This window comes from Megalobrama amblycephala, linkage group LG5 (genome assembly GCF_018812025.1).
Source record: "Megalobrama amblycephala isolate DHTTF-2021 linkage group LG5, ASM1881202v1, whole genome shotgun sequence".
Classification (NCBI taxonomy): Eukaryota; Metazoa; Chordata; class Actinopteri; order Cypriniformes; family Xenocyprididae; genus Megalobrama; species Megalobrama amblycephala.
In genome coordinates, this window is record NC_063048.1 from 30,292,428 (window position 1) to 30,314,796 (window position 22,369).

Below are 22,369 nucleotides of genomic sequence, written 5' to 3' on the forward strand. Positions count from 1 at the left end.
CTTTTAACATTATAACATTTTTAAAAAAAATACAGATCATAACCCTTTTAAGTCATTATTTACTCACCCTCATGTCTTTCAAACCCATATGACTTTGAAACACATAATGCAGCAAACCTATATCTCTCACACACACACACACACACGGCTATGTATTCATTAATGTTTGTTTTGTAGCAATATGTTGGCACATGGAAGAAAAAACAACTTTTTGCCTCTAAAGCATTTTTGTATTAATTTATTTACACATTGAAATCAAATGCAGTGACATGTACATAAAGGCATGCCATCTATCATCAGACAAATGCACCACTTCACCGCATACCAGATGACCTGGAATTCATTACCTGGGTCGGAAAAGAAATCAAAAATATGCAATTCCGTTTACACAATGATGGAAGTCAAATACACACAGATGTGCATATAATGTATCAGCATGTCAGCTCTTTTTTGAACACTAGCCCACTAAGGGCTGTTACTCTACTGTAGAGAAAAGCTAAAACACATTCACCAAAAACTGCACACTCTTATGCACATTTGGTAATCGGCAGATTATTTAGGTGTAATTGTTGAATTAAAGGAATTTTAAAATCAGCAATGAAATATTGTTTTTGAAATAAATAATATTGTTATTACTATCATTACATTAAAATATAGTATGTAGTAAATATATTTAATAAATATAATATTGCCACATTTAGTCTTTTTTCTTTCGTTTTCAAAGACGTACTTCGTACTTTTTTAATGTTTTTTTTTTTTTAATGAGAAACATACTAAAATGTATAAGACTAAATGAAAAGAACAAATACAAAGTCTGATTTTGCACCAGTAAGATATGAAAATGTTGTTAACATCTGTATTAAAGGACTGTTTATTTGATTGTTTGTATGTTTATCGTGAATATTCATTCGTTCTGCTCAGGGGTGCTTCTGTTTGTTAAGCAAACCATGAAATTGAAGGATCTGATTCGCAAAAGCTATAACTGGTTTCGGTTCTCTGGTAGAAACTGTTCACAGTGGAAGAACAGTGAGTTTGGATGAGCAATATAGTGTTTTAAATTGCAGTTTAATGCCCTTTCCTGAGATCCCCTATAACCTACTATTGGATGGTTCCACAGAAGAGGACACACTGTGACATAGGTATGAGAGGAATACTGAGTTGAAACGGGTTGGGGGGAGAGAGAGAGAGACCTGTATTGTTGAGGATGATGTGGTTGTCATAGATACCAAAGTGATGAGGTGGTGAAGAGGGGAAAGGTGGTCTCTGCTTTGGTTGGGATAAGTGAATCAGAGTCGCGTGTGTGTGTGTGTGTGTGTGAGTGAGTGTGTGTTTGCAGTCAGACAGAACATGTCATTCTACACTTTAGGGTTGTCATGAACCACTTTCAGTAGCTTATACCAATACCAGTGAAATTTCATGAATCTCTGTGTCACAGCAAAAATTACTATATAACATATTATATTTATTCCATTGGCCCTACTTAATTATTACACTCTTAAAAATAATGGGTTGTTTCAACCCATGTTTGGGTCAAATATGGACAAACCCAACCACTGGGTTTAAAAATTCAGTCACACTTTAGATTAGGGTCCAATTCTCACTATTAACTAACTATTAACTAAGACTCTTGCCTCAATAGACTGCTAATTACTGCTAATTAATAGTTAGTAAGGCAGTTGTTAAAGGGTTAGTTCACCCAAAAATTAAAATTTTGTCATTTATTACTCGCCCTTATGTCGTTCCAAACCCATAAGACCTCCGTTCATCTTAGGAACACAAATTAAGATATTTTTGATGAAATCAGTGAGCTTTCTGGATTCCAATAGACTGCAACATTATTACCACTTTCAAGGCCCAGAAAGGTAGTAAAGACATTGTTAAAATAGTCCATGTGACTACAGGGGATTCACCTTAATGTTATAAAGCTGTCACGATCACCGTCAGTTCCTGTCAGTTCCCGGAATACATTTCCCATAATCCTCCCTGCCAGTCACATGCACCAGAGATGGGCACTCGAGTTAGAGACTCGGACTCGAGTCGCACTCGAGTCGCATTTTTACAGACTTCAGACTCGGACTCGGACTCGACCTGAAATGACTTCAGATTTGACTCGACTCGGCACAAAAGACTCAAACGACTTAAAAACGACTCAAGTCTTTTACCCCTAACTACATATAATAAATAAAGAATTTGTGTTGTGTTTAAACAGTTTTATAATATCTGTGTCACATATAGGCTATTTCCTTACGTGTTATGGTAGATCGGACTCTTGTCATAGAATTTGATTACGTATGTGCGTGCGCATAAACTGTAATCGAAATGTCATAAGAGTCCCATGAAACATGACGGGAGCCACCGTGCCATATGTTATTTCGTTTGTTTATTATCATGTCAGATCAGCTAGACGCACAGAATGTGGGAAAACAATTAAAGACACTGGAACAACATCATCAGCCCGAGACATTGCATCCACAAAGGTTAGTCACATAAACTCACACAGCTTGCTATTATACTGTGGTGTAGCTGCATGGCTAATTTTAATTGCCAGCCTGTTAAAATATGAACAAAAAAAAATCTAGACTTTAAATCTAGCACTACGTTTTGTCAATCCTTTTGTATCATATGCAGCTTTTCTCTTTTTTAATGTGTGTCCATAAGAGAGAGAGATATGATCAATTTATTGCTTAAAGCTCATATTTTAACGTATCATAATCAGCATGTGTAGAGTTTTCTATCGACATTTTTAAACATTCAGAGGTTTTATATTTTCTGATAATGACTGTCGTCAATAACAACGAAACTGTATAACAAACCGTAACTCACTGGCGCCATCTTGCATCCACTTAGCGACTGTATTGAAAATGACTACTTGTGTTGCCAGGACGACTGTTTTGTACATTGTAATGGATTATAAAGTAACAAGCTGGATGTACATTATCCCTTACATCATAGGACCTTAATTTCAAATAAAACAGGTGATAGAAAGATCATATTATTTTGTCTATATAATACAACTAGGATAAAAAATAGGATTTTATTATGAGATTTTTTTATTTTTTTTTAATGACTCGAGACTCGACTCGGACTCGTGACAAAAGACTCCAGACTTGACTCGGACTCCAGCTTAAAGACTTCAGACTTGACTCAGACTCCAGATAAAAGACTCGTGAACATCTCTGACATGCACACTCCACACCAATCACCTGTTGCCACATACAGCTTAGCACATTACCTGGACTATAAAAGACTCACTGGCAACGTTAACTTGTTTTAATGAGGAATGTCTAATGATATTCTTTCGCGGTGGACTATCTGACCCGCTCAGTGATGTCATGCCACTACATGATCTTAACGGGACTTTAGAACAATATATAGAGCTGGCTTTACAACTGAGCGGTTCTCCCTTTACTGTGGGTGTCGCGGAGGAACGCGACACCACGCTGAATCACGTAATGTCTGCCGCTAAGGAGAACATTCACAAGATGGCGTCGACCACAACAACAACACCAGTCCATGTCTCCGTTGATCTTCATGAGCAAAGTCACAGCTGATCTTCATGAGCAAAGTCATGTCTCCGCTGATCGCCCAGAGTCACGACACGTCTCCGCTGATCACCCAGAGTCACGTCACTGGTCTTGTCCGAGAGCAGAGAGGATTGCGTTCCAGTGTGGCTGATCCACCGCTGACTTCAGCGTATATACCTGAGGGTGGGGAGCATATACCTGAGGGTGGGGAGCTTGTGGGCGGGGACCCTGCCCAGCCACTACCATCTACGGCCTCCAAACTGTTATGGCCGCCCATGGACTATAACCCACTATGGCCGTTTATGGATTCTGACCCACCGGGGTCATCTACGGACTCTGTCTCACCATGGCTGCCCAAGCCACCTAACCTGCCGTGGCTGCCCAAGCCACCTGACCTGCCATGGTTGCCCGAACCACCTAACCTGCCGTGGCTGCCCAAGCCACCTGACCTGCCGTGGCTTCCTGACACTCCTGACCTGCCCTGGCTGCCCGTGGCACCTGACCCGCCATGGCTCCCCGTGGAACCTGACCCACCGTGGCTGCCTGAGTTCCTGGATCTGCATTGGAGACCCCGTTTCCGTTTGCGTCTCCAATGCACCCATCCCCCCTCCCTATCTGTGCCATGTACGTCGCAAGGACGCGCCTTCCGGAAGGGGGGCGTTATGTCACGATCACCGTCAGTTCCCGGACTACATTTCCCATAATCCTCCCTGCCAGTCACATGCACACTCCACACCAATCACCTGTTGCCACATACAGCTTAGCACATTACCTGGACTATAAAAGACTCACACACTCACCACCACTTTGCGAAGTCTTGTTTACCACCCTTGCAATTCTGAGCGTTTGTATCCTGTCTGCCTGTCTGTTACCATTCCTGCCTGTTACCTGTTCACGATCCTCTACTGCCTACCCCTGACCTGTGCTTTGTATACCGAACTGTGAGTGATATCTGCCTGTCCTGATCTTTGCCTGTATCCCGACTACGACTCTGCCTGTCCCTTGCTGTTCCTGTTTGCTCCCGTCTTGACCCTGCCTGTACAACCATGCTCACTTTTAATAAAAGCTTTGCATTTGGATCCCTGCCCGAGTCCAGATCCCATTACAAAAGCGATGAAAATACTTTTGGTGTGCAAAAAAACAAAAACAAAACTAGCTGCCGTTCTGACTTAGAACCCGAAAACTCTGCACTATGTTTAATATGTGAACAGCATAGGATACTGACAGGGAACAAAAGAAATTGTTGAATAAAGTCGTTTTTTTTTTTTTTTTTTTTTTTTGTGCACAAAAAGTATTCTCGTCACTTCATAACACTAAGGTTGAACCACTGTAGTCACCACAGTTGGACCCTAAACTAAAGTTTTACCAAAAATTTGATAAAACAAATTAAACAAATGGTTGGGTTTGTCCATATTTGCCCGAAAGATGGGTTGAAACAACCTGACATTTTTTAGAGTGTACATTTAATAGTAATATTTAATTATTTAAATATTTGAATAAATTAAATCAAATGCACCTTTTACCTTGGTGCGCCTTTAGCTCCATTGTACCCTACTTTTATTACTTTATACTTAGGTACATTAACTTTTACTTTTAATACTTAGGTACATTAAAAATAAGTACTTTTGTACTTTTACTCAAGTAAAATTGGAAAGTAGTACAGGAGTAACTTTTTTTTTTTTTGTACTTCATCCACCAATGAGTATTTCTCAGTTGAGTAAAAGGTACTTTTAGGCTTCATAGGCATATAACAGCAGTATTCAAGTAAACAATCAGAAATTGGATGTAGTTTAATAAAGACATTTAATCAACTGGCATGCATCATTATCAATATCATTATATTGTTTTCTTATTTTAGTATCAGCTTCAGACTAATATACTGGTACTTTGACATTCCTATACATCTAACTGCTCACAAATCCTAATGGACAAGATAAGAAAGCCTACAAGGTCAAAGTTCATTGCTCATTCAGTGTACTCCACATGACCCATACAGACTTATACAGGGTTTAAAATGGATGCCAGCATGATGTAAGATAGCTCTCACTGTTCTTCCATCACAACTTTGTCAAAGAGACAGTAAGAGAACAGCATGCTGGCTGCAGCATACTGTGCCACATTGTTGCTTTATGTCATTTAACAATGACACATCCTTCACTCAACCCAAACTATTTATGTTGTTTTTCTCTACCAAACCTTGGCATCACTGAAAGCTTATATTTGTCGGGTGTCATTGAGTACTAAACCGGGACTGTTTCTGTGAAATATTATATTATATTATATTATATTATATTATATTATATTATATTATATTATATTATATTATATTATATTATATTATATTATATTATATTATATTATATTATATTATATCACGGTTAGCAATATGGCTAAATCCAAAGCTGAGATGCATGATGCAGAGAAATGATGAACAATACTAGGATTATGAATACTACTAATACCAATACTAATGAACACTTTGAGAACTACACAGCAACATATAACGTTACCACAGAACAGAGAACAAAGAAAACAGGATAGATAATTAACAAAACATGGAACAGGTATGTAACTAATCAGAAACCATGGAAACAACCTACGAACTAGAACTTAGGCAAAACAGTGACAGGGAAATCTATGAAAAAGAAACTAAACAACATTACTAAGAAACTATGAACTAAACAAGACATGAATGTAACATAGATTATATAATTTTAATTATATTATATTGTATTACAATAAAAATGTAAAAAAAAAATATAGTTATAAAATATTATTATAAAATTATAAGATACTCTTTTTTTTTTTTTAATTTCAGTCTTGCACTACACAACTTTTTAGTCTTTGAATTTATACTGCTAAATTTATTGAAAAGAGCAATAAAATATTCATGAACAGTTAAGCACCTTTCAGCTAATAAAGACGTATGAAAAGTCCAACCACACAGCCTTGATAAGAAAATTAAAAATAAGGATGCAAATAGCAGATTAAAAAGGTATAGGAGAAAATGGAAGACTAGCAATAGCAATATACTGTATTACCGGTCAGCACTGCCATTTGCAGTTTTGTGTAAAAAGAAAAAAAAAAAAGACTAATTAAAAGAATGACCCTGATTTTTTTTGCTATGTGTGTAGTGAGTATGATAAGCAAATTGCACAGCATATATTGTGGGTAGTTATAGTTGTAACTGAACCTTTAGTTCACTTCACTAGAGTCTTGATGCTCGATTCTCATTCTGCGTTTGCATCAGCTCAACTAAGCTCAAATTCTTAGTGCTTTTGTTTGGCACTCATATCTCAAAGAACATGGCTACAAAGATTCTTATCAAAAGCCCATTGCACCAGAACATATGGCAAAAACAGCATCGGCTTTATAATCCAGGGACTTATTTCTTCACTGAACCACATGACTCGCTGAATATGCTCTCTTAAGCATGTGCACAAATTGGTTAAAAAAGCAAGCCTACTTGGCATTATGAGGCCTTGCACTGTAAGTTAATGGTGTCACTGCTGAAGCATTGATAGAAATATCACAGGAAATCATCATTTACTCTCCCTAATGTCATTCTAAACCTGAATTACTTTCTCTCTTCTTTTGAAGACAAATAATCCAGTTGTGTGGAGATAAAGTGTTTAAAATAAATTAAATGGGTCAGCTGCATAATATATGGCAATGCAAACGGCTAACGCACAATCTTTTGAAACTTCTGCGTATGTAAAGACAAAATGGTATCAGCATGCCCATGTGCCTCAAAACATTTGCATCTGTGTTTTATATGTACATCCAGGTACATGCACTTCTATATTTTTCTACATTCTCATATGTTAGAGTATTGCAGCCAGCATGGTGTGATTTTGCTTCGATACCTCTGTAGTTGGACACATACTGGGAGACCGATAGCGACAGAAAGAACAGCCCGACCTGTGGCCGTCCTGCCGCAGCCTCTGTCCTCAGGGTACGCTGACAGGAGACAGGCATGACTCATTCATCAGAACTAGGACAAAAATAACTATTAGAGTTTTGATATAGTGGCAACCATCAGTTTTTCTGCACGTCCTGTGTCCAAGATAACTCCCTGTGGTATTCCTACAGTTCTCATTTAGCACCTTTTTCCTTCCAACTTCATTTATTTTGTGTCACGTCTCACAGCGGCCCAGTGGGTATCTACAGACGTTTGGCAATACCCTTCCTGCTAGGAGCTTATGAAAAAGGCCCATTAATGATGCCAACATGATACAGTTAGTTTTTTTTTCCAATTGGATCTGTACTTGGTATTTCATATTGCATTGTTTATTTCCAAGCGGATTACTGTAAGTGTCTTTCGTGCATCAATTATTGAGATGGTGTGAAGCAGATATCCTCTTCTCACTTTCAAAGGCTGCAATATTTCTCATTATAAGCAGCGAGTCGGTTTCGATTAAGTATTTATGAACCAGGAATAAACTGGGTAAATCGTGTGCTTTGTACAGGCTCCAGATGATTTCTCAAAATGTAGGAAAGTGTTCCCGTTCTTTCCTCTATTTCTAAGCCTAACACTCAGAGAAATGCAGCTAATCACAATGGCTACATCCACACAGCAGCAGAATATGGCCATCAGTCCTGTTTTAGATGAGAAATATAACTGCGTTCACAAAAAAATTGTTATTAGCAAGAATGACAATTGCATTTGGCAATTTTTTGGACTCACAACCCCCATTTTCTGTGTACCTAAGAGTTAAAGTGGCCCTATTATGCTACAGTATATTAAAGGTTCCTAATTTTGTTTTGGAGGTGTTCTACAATATGTTTACATGCATCCAAGGTAAAAAAAAAAAGTCTCTAGTCTCTCTGAACCCCTCTTTTCCATGAGTCTACCCTGCTCTGATTGGTCAGATGGCCCAGTCTATTGTGATTGGTCTATCGCTTGCAGTGCGTGTTGGAAATGAAACGTCCATTAGCATATCTGAATTTCAGCTCCGGAGGCTTCCTCAATCCTCAGCAATTGTACACACTGTTAGAACAGTAACAATGGCGTCAATTTTACCATATCAGTTCAAGCCTGAATCCGATGATGAAACATCGGAAGAACTAGTTCAACCCAGACCCCCATTGAGCATGTTTCTCAGTGGTAAGATGGACATAACTGGGAATTTAACAGAGAAAGTACTTCAGCAAGTTAGTGAGGACATCTTATTATGATACAGATAGCACTTTACTCATTTCTAATGATAAAGACTCATAGAAAAAAATCTGTATTACCCTTACACTGCGTTCCAAATTATTATGCAAGAGACAAATCAGTAAGATTTCTGTACAATAAACATTCAGATTTTAATGGAGATTATCGAATTATCATAAGATTTGTGAGTGATTTAGAGCACAGCAGAACTCGGTCAGATAAAGGCTTATTAATGAAAGTTCCTATCAAAAAAATTAATTGTATTAAATGGGCAGCTATAAAAAAGCCAGTGTTGAGCAGCAAACAGGTATTTGAAGCTGCTGGTGCCTCTGGAGTCTCAAGAAGCTCTCCATGCAGGCTGGCAGTTGTGCTTAAAGATGCATTTCAGCCACTCCAAACCAAAGCTCACAAAGAGAAACATTTACAGTGGGTGTAGAAATACATGAAGACTCATTTTTAAATAGTTTTATTCACTGACTAATGCCGTACAACAATGGAAGGTCTAAATGGATGGATTTCTGGATGGTTGGTGAATGGCCACCACGTTCCAACAAGACTGACATCAGCAAGGAGCTGGTGGGTGATGATTTGGGCTGGAATACTGGGAAGTGAGATGGAGGGTATTAAAATGACTTTTGCAAGATATGTGGAGCTCATAACTGGCCATTTTCAGCCATGGTATAAAAAGGAGGATAATGCATAGTACAATGCACTATTGTACAATGCACTATGCACTATCCCATGCTGCAAAAAAACACCACAGCAATAAAACTCTTTGAAAATGTATTTCTACACCCACTGTAAATGTTTCTCTTTGTGAGGTTTGGTTAGTGGTGTCTAAAATGCATCTTTACGCACAACTGCCAGCCTGCATGGTGAGGCTCTCAAGACTCCAGAGACACCAGCAGCTTCAAATACCTGTTTGCTGCTCAACACTGGCTTTTTTATAGCTGCCCTTTTAATACAATACATTTTTTTGACAGGAACTTTCATTAATAAGCCTTTATCTGAATGAGTTCTGCTGTGCTCTAAATCACTCACAAATCTTATGATAATTCGATAATCTCCATTAAGTTTCACACAATATTAGTTGTTTTCATGCCTTTTGCACAACATTGCACCATTTCATGCTTTTCATCTTCAGAAAGATCTTTCTTCCTCCCCATATTGCATGAGAACTGTGACTTGCTTAATAATGTGGAACAACCTCTAAGTAGGGTTTCCATAGATCTGGCAAATTATTTTGTCTGAGATTGATCCCAGTGATCTAAAAAGACATGGATAAATAAACAAACAAACATTTTCTTAGAAAAACTAAAATCTGAATGTTTATTGTACTGAAATCTTACTGATATGTCAATTGCATAATAATTTGGAACGCAGTGTATGTAAGCAAACCAGGCCCACAGCTAAATGGTAAACATTTACCCAAACAATAACGATACTTACATTAGCAGAGCACCAACATGAATGACTGATGTAACATTACAGCTTGTAAACCAAAATCTTGCTCCATCCTTTATCATTACTCAAGGTAGTGAGAATGACAGACAATCTGCATTCATTTGGTCCAAGTTGGTCTAAATAAAGTGGGTACTGCCCCATCTTTAATAGATAAGCGTTTTGCAAATCCCACGTTGACCTCGCTGAGATTTGAAAAGCAGCCGTCAGTACAATGATGAGAACATAAGAAAAGGTTGTGGTATCATTGTAAAAATGAATTTTACTGACTCTTCACATCCTCATCCTTTGGAAGTGTATACAACGAGAATTTGAAGCTGATTCTGAGAATCAGCTCAGAAAACAGTGTCTTCTCGACATGTCGGTAATACGAACCAACTACAGTTTTTGAGGGCGGGTCAAAGTAGACATTGTTCGCAGGCAGCCAATGATGACCATAGGCTGGCATTATGCAAATTGTTTACAAATCTTTGTAGATATGTTACTGAAGTGAGACTGGAATTGCTCCGTTCAAAATTGATTCTTTCTTTTAAGAGAAATAATAACTTTATTTGTTATGCACTTTAATTTTTAAAATGTTTACATTCACAAACAGCTATATTGCTCTCTACATGAAAGGAAGTATTCAGGGGGAAAAAGCATAATAGGGACCTTTTAATAATTTTAAAGTTCATTTTAATATTTTTAATCATCTTTTGACATTTGTATAAAATCAAATTGATTTATGTATTTTAATCAAACAGAATGAAATGTTTGAAAATGAGACAAATCAACTAATGACAGAGAAAACATCACAGAATTCAAGCTAATACTTGTTTGTGCTGTTGTCCCAACATGATGATGTCACTTCTTGGAGGCTTTAGTTAGTTAGAAGGGTATAACAAATGAGGAATAGGATGGAAATTGATATTGGGGCCCACTAGGGGGCTTCCAAGTTCCAAGGGGGTTGAAGAATGTTTATGGAATCACAAAATTACTTGTGGTTAATTTAATATCAGTTCGTCCAGTTTCTGTTAATAAAAAAAGTCATAATTACAGCAGAAATACTGTAAATATCATAGCCTACATGTAAGGGGGCCTTTAAATATTGTGTTTAACAACAGGGGGCCTTTGAGTCAAGAAAGTTGAGAAGCAATGATATTGTAACAGTTTATGCAGGCAGACAGATGAAGACAGATGAATCAGGTTCCAAAATTTCAAAAGTTTAATTATAACTCAAAAGACAAGCAGACAGGTAGTTGCAAACACATCAAACACAACAGTGACTGGACAAAGAGTGCAGCTTTAATAACAAACTGAAGCGAGATAATTAAACAAACACAACCAAACAAAAAAACAAACTCAAAGACAGTGACCATGAAAACAAAGGAGTGGCGGGAAACTGAACAAAGGACAAACACAAGCAATAAACAAACTGAAAATGTGACATAAAAAAAAATACAGAGAAAAAAAATATTTTGACTAATTTAACTGGCAATTAATATTGCTAAGAAAATGTTTTGTTTGAAATATTGATCAGAGATTTTCTTAATGAACTAATGAAAGTTTTTGGAAGTTTATGTTCACGTACTTGATAATTATTAAACAAGTTTTTGTATGTAATATGTAATATGTAAGATGCAATATGTAAGATGTTTGGATTACAATATCCAAAAAAACTACTAGAGCATTTTGCTGACTTGTGTACTTACATTATTCCAAATGTTTCCAGCAATGTTTAAATCCAGAAAAATCTGCAATTTTAACCAGTGTAACAGACCATGTCATTGAACACAGTGTAACAGTCACCTGTCAATGACACCGATTTTACTTCTGTAAAAACCATGGAAACACCAAAGACGCTTTGATGTTACATGTTTTATTAGACAGGTGAGCAACTGTTTGGAGCAAATCATTGTTGTAGATCTCCACACGGTTAGTCGTATTGTTTGAATCTCTTGTTTCTTGATTTACATATAAGTACAACATATAAGTACCATGCCTCAGAGACTACACTTTTTTTGTCACGTGGCTAACATGAGCTTTATTTATAGTAACAGTAATACAGCATTTTACATAATTTTAAAATTAATTTATTGCCATTTAGCAACACAAGTCATCCAGCTTTTATTAATATATTCTGATATTGATCTAGCTTACTGTAATGTGTAACAAGTGTCTCATTTCAGCGAACGCACAGAATAATGTTATAACATAACTTTCAACACACTCAAATGTATTTTTAGTATGATTGTTTTGACCAAATAAAACTCCGCTGTGGTACTCCATAATTTTAATTTGTCAAATAAAGTGATTTGTATGAGTAACAAAGATCAAGTTCAGGTAAGAAAGAGGTGGACGTTTAACTTTTATCGTGAAATATACATAAACAACAAAACTAAAGAAGTGGCAGTGGCCGACTGCAGCATATAAGCATAATAAAAACGGCAACATAAAATGTCCTGGTCCTTTCTCGCCCTTCACTGTCATCATTTCTTCTTATATCCTTCCGGAGCTCCTCTGTAGGACTCAAAACACAGTCACACAGGTGTCTAGCATTCGCTCCACCGGCCTCATTCCGCTTCCATGGCTCTTGGCCCCGCCCTGCTTCATACCACAGTAACTTTAATAAAACAATACATTACCTCATCAATGAACATGATTTCTGGCCAAGTCTGGTGAAGGTGAAGGCGACAACTCCCATGATTCCATGCATATTCAAGCTACGCCTTTGTTAAAGTTTTGAATAAGCGACCTCTAGAGGCGAAACTTACATACTGTGCCTTTAAGTAATAAAAGAAAACAAAAACTTGTTAAATAATTCTGAAACATTAAATAAACACATTAAGCTATATGGTGGGGTCCATATGTCTGGGACCACTAGTGAAAATGCTCATGTTGCTTTATTATTTAATTCACAATAATAGTTTAAAAGAATTTTTTATTATTATAAGTTCTTATTTATTTCTTTATTTTAACGAACATTTGGACCCCTCTATATATGATAAAAAAATATTCATACTGCATAGTAGGATTGACCCAGACAGTGAAGATTTTTGCGTTTGGATGCCGGTGCTCACTGGTGCTGAACACTGCGTGCTGCACTCGGTACTAATTAGCAGATCAGCTCTTCACTACCAAACAGAGAAAAGGAAACACTAGACAAAAGGAAGTCTGATTGTCTGATTGCCAAAAATCTCATTTCCTATCCTGAGCTGGGAGAGCGGCCAGTGAGGAAGTGCTGATTGTGATGCCTGTTGGTGGCATAGTGGACAGGATAAGTTTACTCTGCCGCTGCCTTTCCAAGACTGCAAGTACAACGTGGCCATCAGTCACATGACGGGCCTGTCCTTCAGCACAACCTTGGTCTGACCTGTCCACGCAGGACCACTCGAATCCAGACAAATGGACACAAGCGGGTATAGCGGGATAGATTGAATAAGAAGTGGCAGAGATACCCAGCAATGTGCACAGCAGGGATGGACAACGGTGCCGCTCAAGCAAAAATTACAGAGCTTGATAATAATCCACTCACTTCCGTAAAACCCTCAAAAATGATCCATCTGATCCCTCGCACCAGCCTCCACTCACTCAGATAAAAACCTTTAGGCCTCCTTCTAAAATCAGTTGTGATCTTGACTTGTACTGGAACATAATATTTGACATTGTTGTGTCCAAGATTGAGCTTTATTACAGTTTTTCCCTGCAGTAATATTTGTGGCATGCTGTGTTTGTATCCTGCCATTGACTCACAGCTGAACGTTTGTATATAGCTAAAGGATAACGTCAGCGTAACTGTGATTAAATATTTAGCCCCATGTCTACAGCCCCCTGAGTTTGACTGTAGTGTGTGTGTGTGTGTGTGTGTGTGTGTGTGTGTGTGTGTGTGTGTGTGTGTGTGTGTGTGTGTGTGTGTGTATTTCTGCATTACAGCAAAGCAATGAAGCAAATAATTGAGCAAGAACCAGGGTCACTTATATTTGATGTTAACAACTGGGAGTTATTTTAACATTCAACTATTCATAACCACAGCGGTTTATTAAAAATCAATTTCAAATTAAATACCTGTGAATTTACTGAAGCCAAAGGATTCACACAAGTTCACACAAAAAATAAAATTAATTTACTCAACCTAATGTTGTTCCAAACCCACATGACTGTCTTTCCACATCCAATCTGCTCCTTTCCAAAATTTCACCATAAAGGTTTAGAAAGGCATAACAGTTTTTGGGTGAACTATTTCTTTATTTTTATTTTTTTGTCAAAGTATGTAGTGTAAGTGTATAAATTGCTGCTCTTTTTGATGAACATTCAATGTACATTATTATTATTATTATGATTATTATTCACCATAAAGGTTTGGAATGACATAAGAGTTTTTGGGTGAAATATTCCTTTAGATACAAACCCAATTCCAAAAACGTTGGGACACTGTACAAATTGTGAATAAAAACAGAATACAATGATGTGGAAGTTTCAAATTGCAATATTTTATTCAGAATACAACATAGATGACATATCAAATGTTTAAACTGAGAAAATGTATCATTTTAAGGGAAAAATAAATTTAAAATTTCATGGCATCAACACATCTCAAAAAAGTTGGGACAAGGCCATGTTTACCACTGTGTGGCATCCCCTCTTCTTTTTATAACAGTCTGCAAACATCTGGGGACTGAGGAGACAAGTTGCTCAAGTTTAGGAATAGGAATGTTGTCCCATTCTTGTCTAAAACAGGCTTCTAGTTGGCTTCTTTGTTCGCATCTTCCTCTTTATGATGCGCCAAATGTTTTCTATGGATGAAAGATCTGGACTGCAGGCTGGCCATTTCAGTACCCGAATCCTTGTTCTACGCAGCCATGATGTTGTAATTGATGCAGTATGTGGTCTGGCATTGTCATGTTGGAAAATGCAAGGTCTTCCCTGAAAGAGACGACGTCTGGATGGGAGCATTTGTTGTTCTAGAACTTGGATATACCTTTCAGCATTGATGGTGCCTTTCCAGATGTGTAAGCTGCCCATGCCACACGCACTCATGCAACCCCATACCATCAGAGATGCAGGCTTCTGAACTCAACGCTGATAACAACTTGGGTTGTCCTTGTCCTCTTTAGTACAGATGATATGGCGTCCCAGTTTTCCAAAAAGAACTTCAAATTTTGATTCGTCTGACCACAGAACAGTTTTCCACTTTGCCAAACTCTTTGCAATTTTTCTCTGAGAAACTCCTTTCTGATATTGCTCCACTATTTTTCGCCGCAGCATTGGGGGAATTAGTGATCCTCTGCCCATCTTGACTTCTGAGAGACACTGCCAATCTGAGAGGCTCTTTTTATACCCAATCATGTTGCCAATTGACCTAAGAAGTTGCAAATTGGTCCTCCAGCTGTTCCTTATATGTACATTTAACTTTTCCAGCCTCTTATTGCTACCTGTCCCAACTTTTTTGGAATGTGTAGCTCTCATGAAATCCAAAATGAGCCAATATTTGGCATGACATTTCAAAATGTCTCACTTTCAACATTTGATATATTATCTATATTCTATTGTGAATAAAATATAAGTTTATGAGATTTGTAAATTATTGCATTCCTTTTTTATTCACAGTTTGTAAAAGTGTCCCAACTTTTTTGGAATCGGGTTTGTACTTCAAATTATTTAAATTTTAGCCAAAATATCCATTAAAATTTATAAATTGCTTTTTAATAAAATTATGCACATTATTATTATTATTTTTATTTATTTTTTTACAAAAACATTTTTAGAAACAGAATACAGATTTTTAGGAACAGAATTGACGCGAAGCGTTTACGCCTTGAGAGTGCATTACTTTTTTTAATAATTCAATGGCCCAGAGTCAATTATTCCACTTATACTACCACACCTCAAAACTTTGTTCAGATGATGTGTTTCAATACATTTGTCAGATTTTTGTCCTTAAAATGCTCTTGTATGTAGAGCTAATTTCTTAACGCATTTAATCCCAAGCTTCCGTTGCTAATTCCAAACGTCTTTTTAGAGCTAGTAACAGAGGCTTGGGCCTTGATAGCAGACTAATGCTGTTATTAATGTAGTCATTAGAGAGAAGAAATTGATTAAGCATATGTGAATTACCTGAGTCTGTGCGTCTCTCAACATTTTTCGGCAGCAGCATCTCCACTAATAGTAAAACTGTAAGTTTATCTGCTCCAAGAACAGCAGCGTTATAACCTCGCTATTGAGAAATGGCACGTAGCTTTGTAAGTTGTTAAACTATTTTACTGATAAAATCATCAGAGCAGCGCTGACAACACGTTTCTGTGTGAGTGTGTGTCCATACTGTATGTGTGTGTTTGAGTAAGAGAGGGAGCGGTATAAAGAATATGTGCTTTCCGTACATAATAAAACGTAATGTTGTTGTAGAAAAACATGGAAATAATTTATAATTTTTATTCTATTGTTCACTATATTTATTTGCTTGGTCAGTTTCCTGGGTTTTTGTTATTTTGGGCTGTTATATTAGGCTGTAATGCCGGGTTCAGACTACACAATAATTTTGCCGGTTACGATAGTCACTGTCAGATTATTCGATTTTGACTCCTAAAATCTTGTGTTGTGGACAAGAAACATGTCAGACATGTCAGTTGCTACCCGACCATTCATCGCCTGCCGTCTTTAAAAACATGCATGCTGTCATCAAGAAGGCGGAACTATCGACTGAGAGAAGGTGCTGTGAGTGCAAACAAACAATGGCTAGCAGCGTGTTTTGCTATGTCTTGTCCAAAAATGGACACATATCTAGATTGCATGGATATTTGGATCCACACAAGCTGAAACGATAGTATCTTGCATCCCGACACCCATTGTCGTTTACGAATAACCACGACAACCTTTGTCAAGCAGATCATTGCAAAATCGTGATAAAATCGTTTAATCTGAACTGGGCATAAGGACCTTTGAAATAAATGAAATCATTTGGCGAAATGATATGGAACTGTAATGCGGTCAAGACCTGCCTGGAACTACTTTAGCCATGTGTTTCTCTGAAAATAATTGCACACCTTAGAACGTTCATCAATCAATCAGATTTAAGCATTCAACAGCCCCGTAGTATATAATATAATATAATAAAATAATATAAGAGTAACGTCATATACAGTGTAACTCAAAATATAGCCTTTTACATTTTGTCATTTTTCTATAGTAAGGTTTTCTTTTTGGTCAACAATATCATATTTGCTTTGAATGACTATGGAGAATGAATTGAACTGATTATCAGCATTTGTTGTTGCAAAACCCTATCTGGGACAACAGAAAATAAAACAACATTTTTTCACAATACAGGATAACCTAAAGACATCCTCTTTATTTTGAGCCAGGTTTGCAGATTCTGCAATTGTTTGTTGTGCATTGTTCACCAGCCACCCATATGTTTCACTCCCCCCTGTCGGTAGTGTACACAAGGTAACTGCTCAGGTTTGTCCTGTGATTAATTGCTGAGTGTAGTTTAGCTCAACCTGGAGCAGGAACACACTGCTGTTCCATTCTCTTTCACCCTCAGAGAGTCTGCCGAGAATCGCTGCGCTTTCACAAGTTCTGTAAATAGGCAAACCAAACACTGCAGCTTCTAAATATATCATGCCAGAGAAGTTTTTCTGATCATTTGTGAAAATCCAGGACAGACTTGAAAATGAGATGCAGATCACTTTGTCTCCGTGGGTTTTAGTCTGTTTTTGGTGCACTCTGTTGTCACAGAACATATGTATTGGGAAAAAGTCCTTGGTTTAGGGTTTGTTTGTGTGGATGTGTGATACAGCACTATCGTATTTTTAAAGGCTTTAAAATTCAGTGCAAAATTCCATAATGAACAAAACATTAAGCTCAAAGCATATGTATTTTTTTACGCATATGCAAGGGTCGGCGTATAGTGTACGTTTAATTTTTTTGCAATAATAAGATTATCCACACGGTGGCAACCGTGCCCTGGGGTTGTCGATTCACAAGGTAGTCAAGTAAAAATTGCGTAAACAGAACAGACCAGTACTCATGCAAGCTACAGTGACAATGGAGGCCTACATTGATGAGAGATTGTGCGAAGAGGTTAAAAACTCTAGCATGAAAGAATATAAAGACGTTAACGCGGGTTGTAACTCGTGGTGAGAGATTGCTCAAAACTACGCATGCGTCGAATGCCTGTACGTATGTACGAGTCAAATTAAGTATACTTTGCAAGGCTGTGCGGTTGACTGTGCACGTACGCCCAGGGCTTTAATGTGTGCATTTCACCATAGCATCCTTTAATTAAACAATGTGTGTTATTCAATACAAAACTGTAAATGAAAGCCAAAAGGCTTGATTGTCGTAAATGAAGCATTCCTTACCGCAAACCAATTAAACCCCCAGTGTGAGGATGTAGGTAAACATAATTGACTCCCATGCTGCAATTTGGTCAGAGAGATCTTTTTTTTTGCACAAATCTAAATAAATGGATGTAATTGATGAGTCAAACAGCATTGATTTCCAATACGCTAATTTGTTGTGCAGGAAAGTGAAAAATGGGGCAGTTGTGTGTGATTGGTTTGTCTGTCTCTGTTCTTTACACTGATGAGTCAGACACTGCTTTGTGAATGATTTCATTTAGATCAGATTAAAGCTGCCTCTGACAGTTAATCTGGGAGTTTAGCTACTGCAATCATCAGGAATCATCTGATTGTCATGGGATTATTACTTTAGAGGGAAGACTAGGTCAGATGGCTGTGCGAGGACAGTCAAACCCATACATAGACGCATACACTGAGGTCGAGCTAAACAGCTTAGTCATGATGTTAGAGGTCAGGAATGAGGTGCTATACGTGCATAACATTTGCTTAGGCAAACAGAACCCGAACATGAAAAGGCTTTTGCATCTCAATGTACTTTCATAACTTTATGTATTAAAACAAAAAACAAAGTCACAAGTCAAAACAAACAAACCAAAAAAAATAGATTTTATCCATTGGGAATTGATCATTATAATTGTGTAAAACAATGGCTAAATAGCTATTTGGTGATTGGCTAAAACCTATCTAATGATATTAAAATATATAAAATTAAAACAATATACCATATACCGTTCAAAACCTTTTGGGTCAGAGAGATTTTTAAACCATGGCTGCATTTACTGTACAAATTATCATTACATGTGACACTGTCACTTTTAATCAATTTAACCCATCCTTTCTGAATAAAAGTATTAATTTCTTTAAAAATGCTTAAAAATGTTTTTAAATAATATTATTGTAACATGCAGTCTTGTTTCAGTTTAATGTTTCATGGACTTTTCGTTTGGTTCTCATTGTTTTCTGTTTTTCCTTTCTATTTAACTTGTTTGCATTTGTTGTCATAGTGATTCATTAGTTGATTGATTAGTCCCACCTGTGCCTTGTTTTCATCAGTTAAACTGTCTATATATAGCCCTCATTTTCAGTTGGGTTTTGTCTGTTCTTCTTGCTGTATAGTTTGGTTTGTTTTCTCCTGTGTGCTTCTGTTCCTGTCCAGTGTTCCAGAGTGTTTTGTTATTTTTGGTCTACTGTTAATTAAAGTTGCTGCAAATAGTGGGAGAAACAAAGCTTTGAATCAATTGAACCAATTGCTTCGCAAAATGATTCACTGTTTCAAAGCATTTGAAACATCACACGCTGGTCAAAACAATGTAAATGCAACAAAAACATGCATAGAAATGGCTTTTACAAATCCAATGCAAATGTTTTATTGAAAGGATAATCTATTTAATGCAATGAACTAATCAAAATTAAATATTGTGTGTCCATATAATATGTGTTCTTTTATCAATTTCCAGGACTTGTTTTGTTTTTTGTTTTTCTATGGATGGCTCAGCTAAACAGGCCAATTAGTGACTATTAACTACTATTATTCATTTTAATTATAAAAATGCCTCATTAAAATGTCTACAAATGTATAAAACTTATCAGAGATCAGATTTAAAAAAATGATGGACAATGGAGGAAATCTCAGTGGATCCACATGATTCATGGGTTCACAGAGATCACATCCCCCCCCAAAAAGCGGCAAACCATTGAAATTTCTAAACTTCTGAACCATTGAAATTTCTAGTATGATTTCTAGTATTCAGTATGACCCCCATTCAGACAGTGTCATCTGATTTGACATAATCTCTACTCTACATTATCCTCACCTAAAATGTTCCCTTATTTCTCTTTTAGTGTGGAACTAGATTTTAAACTTCAAGAAGACAAACTGCAGCCCTTAATGAAGAGACTGTGTCCATTAGAAGAGCCGTCCTACCCGTCTCTGCCTTACACACACGAAGTGTTCACCTCCACACCCAAACGTAAGTCCAAGACTGAGTCCAAGAAGCACGCTCGATGGAAACTCTGGTTCCTCTAACATATGGATTCAGGAAACCTTAAACCATCAGGCCACCTCAACGAGCAAATTCTAGTGGAATTCTGCTTTACTAAATGGATAAACATGGAGAAATGCTCACTGCTAGCCACCGTTTTGGAACATGCCTCACGGGATCCATTGAGCGACTGGATTTTTATAAGGAATAACAGTTGTTTTCTAATCATGACCCTCTGATAAACCCTCTGAGTTTGGGAACTGCTGAATTCACCCGATCTCACGATTTCCAAAGGGATTACACAATGATCCTTAGGTTTAGACAAGTTAGCAAGGTAAGAGAGCAGGGGTGTTTGTAGATGCAGTGTGTGTATGTGTGTATTTTCCAGTGTTTAACTCTGAGATCTCTCTCTCCTTTCTACATTTATCCTGTTTTATTTAGGATCCCCGCAGAGACGACAAGAAACTTCAAAGCTAAATGATAGTTTGCCACAAAACTACTTTGGAGCCGTACATCAAAGACATCTAATCAGTAAAGCACAAACTTTTGAGAGTTATAAAGTAGATTTGATAGCTGAGATATACCTCTGTCTGTTTCTTTCTTGCTTTCTTTCTTTCTTTCTTTCGAAAGACTCTCACATCTTCAATTTAAATGAAAATTGGTTATCATTCAATGACAAAATAAATGAAGTTATACCTAGTGAGTAAAAGCAGAATCAGTTGATGGCATGCACTAATAATCAATGACTTTGTAGAGATATTTCTCCAGAAAAATGTTGAGGATGTACAATTAGTATGTCAGAAGTGGTTAGGCTGTAAATGTATAAGTGAAAATGGGTTTACACAGTTGCTGTTAAAAAAAGTAGAAAAATGTTTTTTTGAAAAATTATGAAAATACTGTGAATTGTCTTTAATTTATATAGATTACTGCATCAAATAATGGGCCATAAGGAAAAAAATGGGCCATGATGAGAAAGGAAATGAACAGTGTTGCAGTGTTTCAGGCCTGAAAATATTTTCTTGGGAATATGATGCTGTGTTTACAGGACAGACATGAAACCCAGGTCATTTTTTCAGTAAATATATTTTTCAGACTCATAAAGATGCTTGAGAATATGACTAAATTGGCTGGAAATTGGTTACATATAATATGTCCCATGATGAAAAAGTATGAGAACACCGTAAATCTATTTAGATGAACATTGTTTCGTGTTATATGGTGGAAAGTGCACAACTTCAGAACACAAAACAATAGATATAGGCTCTATCCTATAGCACACACACCACTCTGTTCGAACTGACGTGTCATTTGCTCAATTAAATTTGAATATGACGGCTGTCAATCACTGAAATCTTGTGCTTGTTAAAGCAATGTAATGAAACGATCACAACACACAATTTGGGAAGTATAATAAAGCAGGTCACATACAGAGGGCTATGTGTATACAATCTGTGCTTAGCATTTATTTAGCTTTAAACAGTGTTTGTATTAGATATTCACAAGTCAAATGTCTTCAACACGTTCACTACAGTGCCAAACACTGTATTTAGCTGGTAGCCCAAGAACCTTCATACTTGAAGGGCATTTTGATAACTATATGTTATATATTTAAAACTAATAATATGTTGGTCACTTCACAATATCTTCTTGTTTAATTGGAGCACAGTACCTGCATAACGTATTCTTGTAGCATAACACAGATGCATCATTATACCTTGAGAAAGTGCAATTGATTTATATTGTGCAATATTACATTTTATACAATTTCTACCCACAGTGCATTTACAATAAAGAAACTGATGCAAAATATTATGACTCGACTGTCCTGTACACATGAATGTACTTTAGAGTAAGACCAAAGAAATGTGGGCTGCTTTGGGATTCTTGCAAAGTGGATTGTGGTGG

At 37.0% G+C, this 22,369-nt stretch overlaps 1 protein-coding gene across 2 annotated transcripts in view; it reads left to right on the forward strand.

Annotated features, from left to right (window-relative positions):
* The window catches only part of insyn2ab (inhibitory synaptic factor 2Ab), a 59,927-nt gene extending 38,036 nt beyond the window's left edge, over nucleotides 1–21,891 (forward strand). For both annotated transcript variants that reach the window (XM_048191790.1, XM_048191789.1), the window contains exons 4-5: nucleotides 20,325–20,798; nucleotides 20,906–21,891. In XM_048191790.1, the coding sequence (XP_048047747.1) occupies nucleotides 20,325–20,508 (184 nt within the window). In that variant the 3' untranslated portion in view covers nucleotides 20,509–20,798; nucleotides 20,906–21,891. The remainder of the gene's footprint in view (nucleotides 1–20,324; nucleotides 20,799–20,905) is intronic.
* Nucleotides 21,892–22,369: the final 478 nt, after the last annotated feature.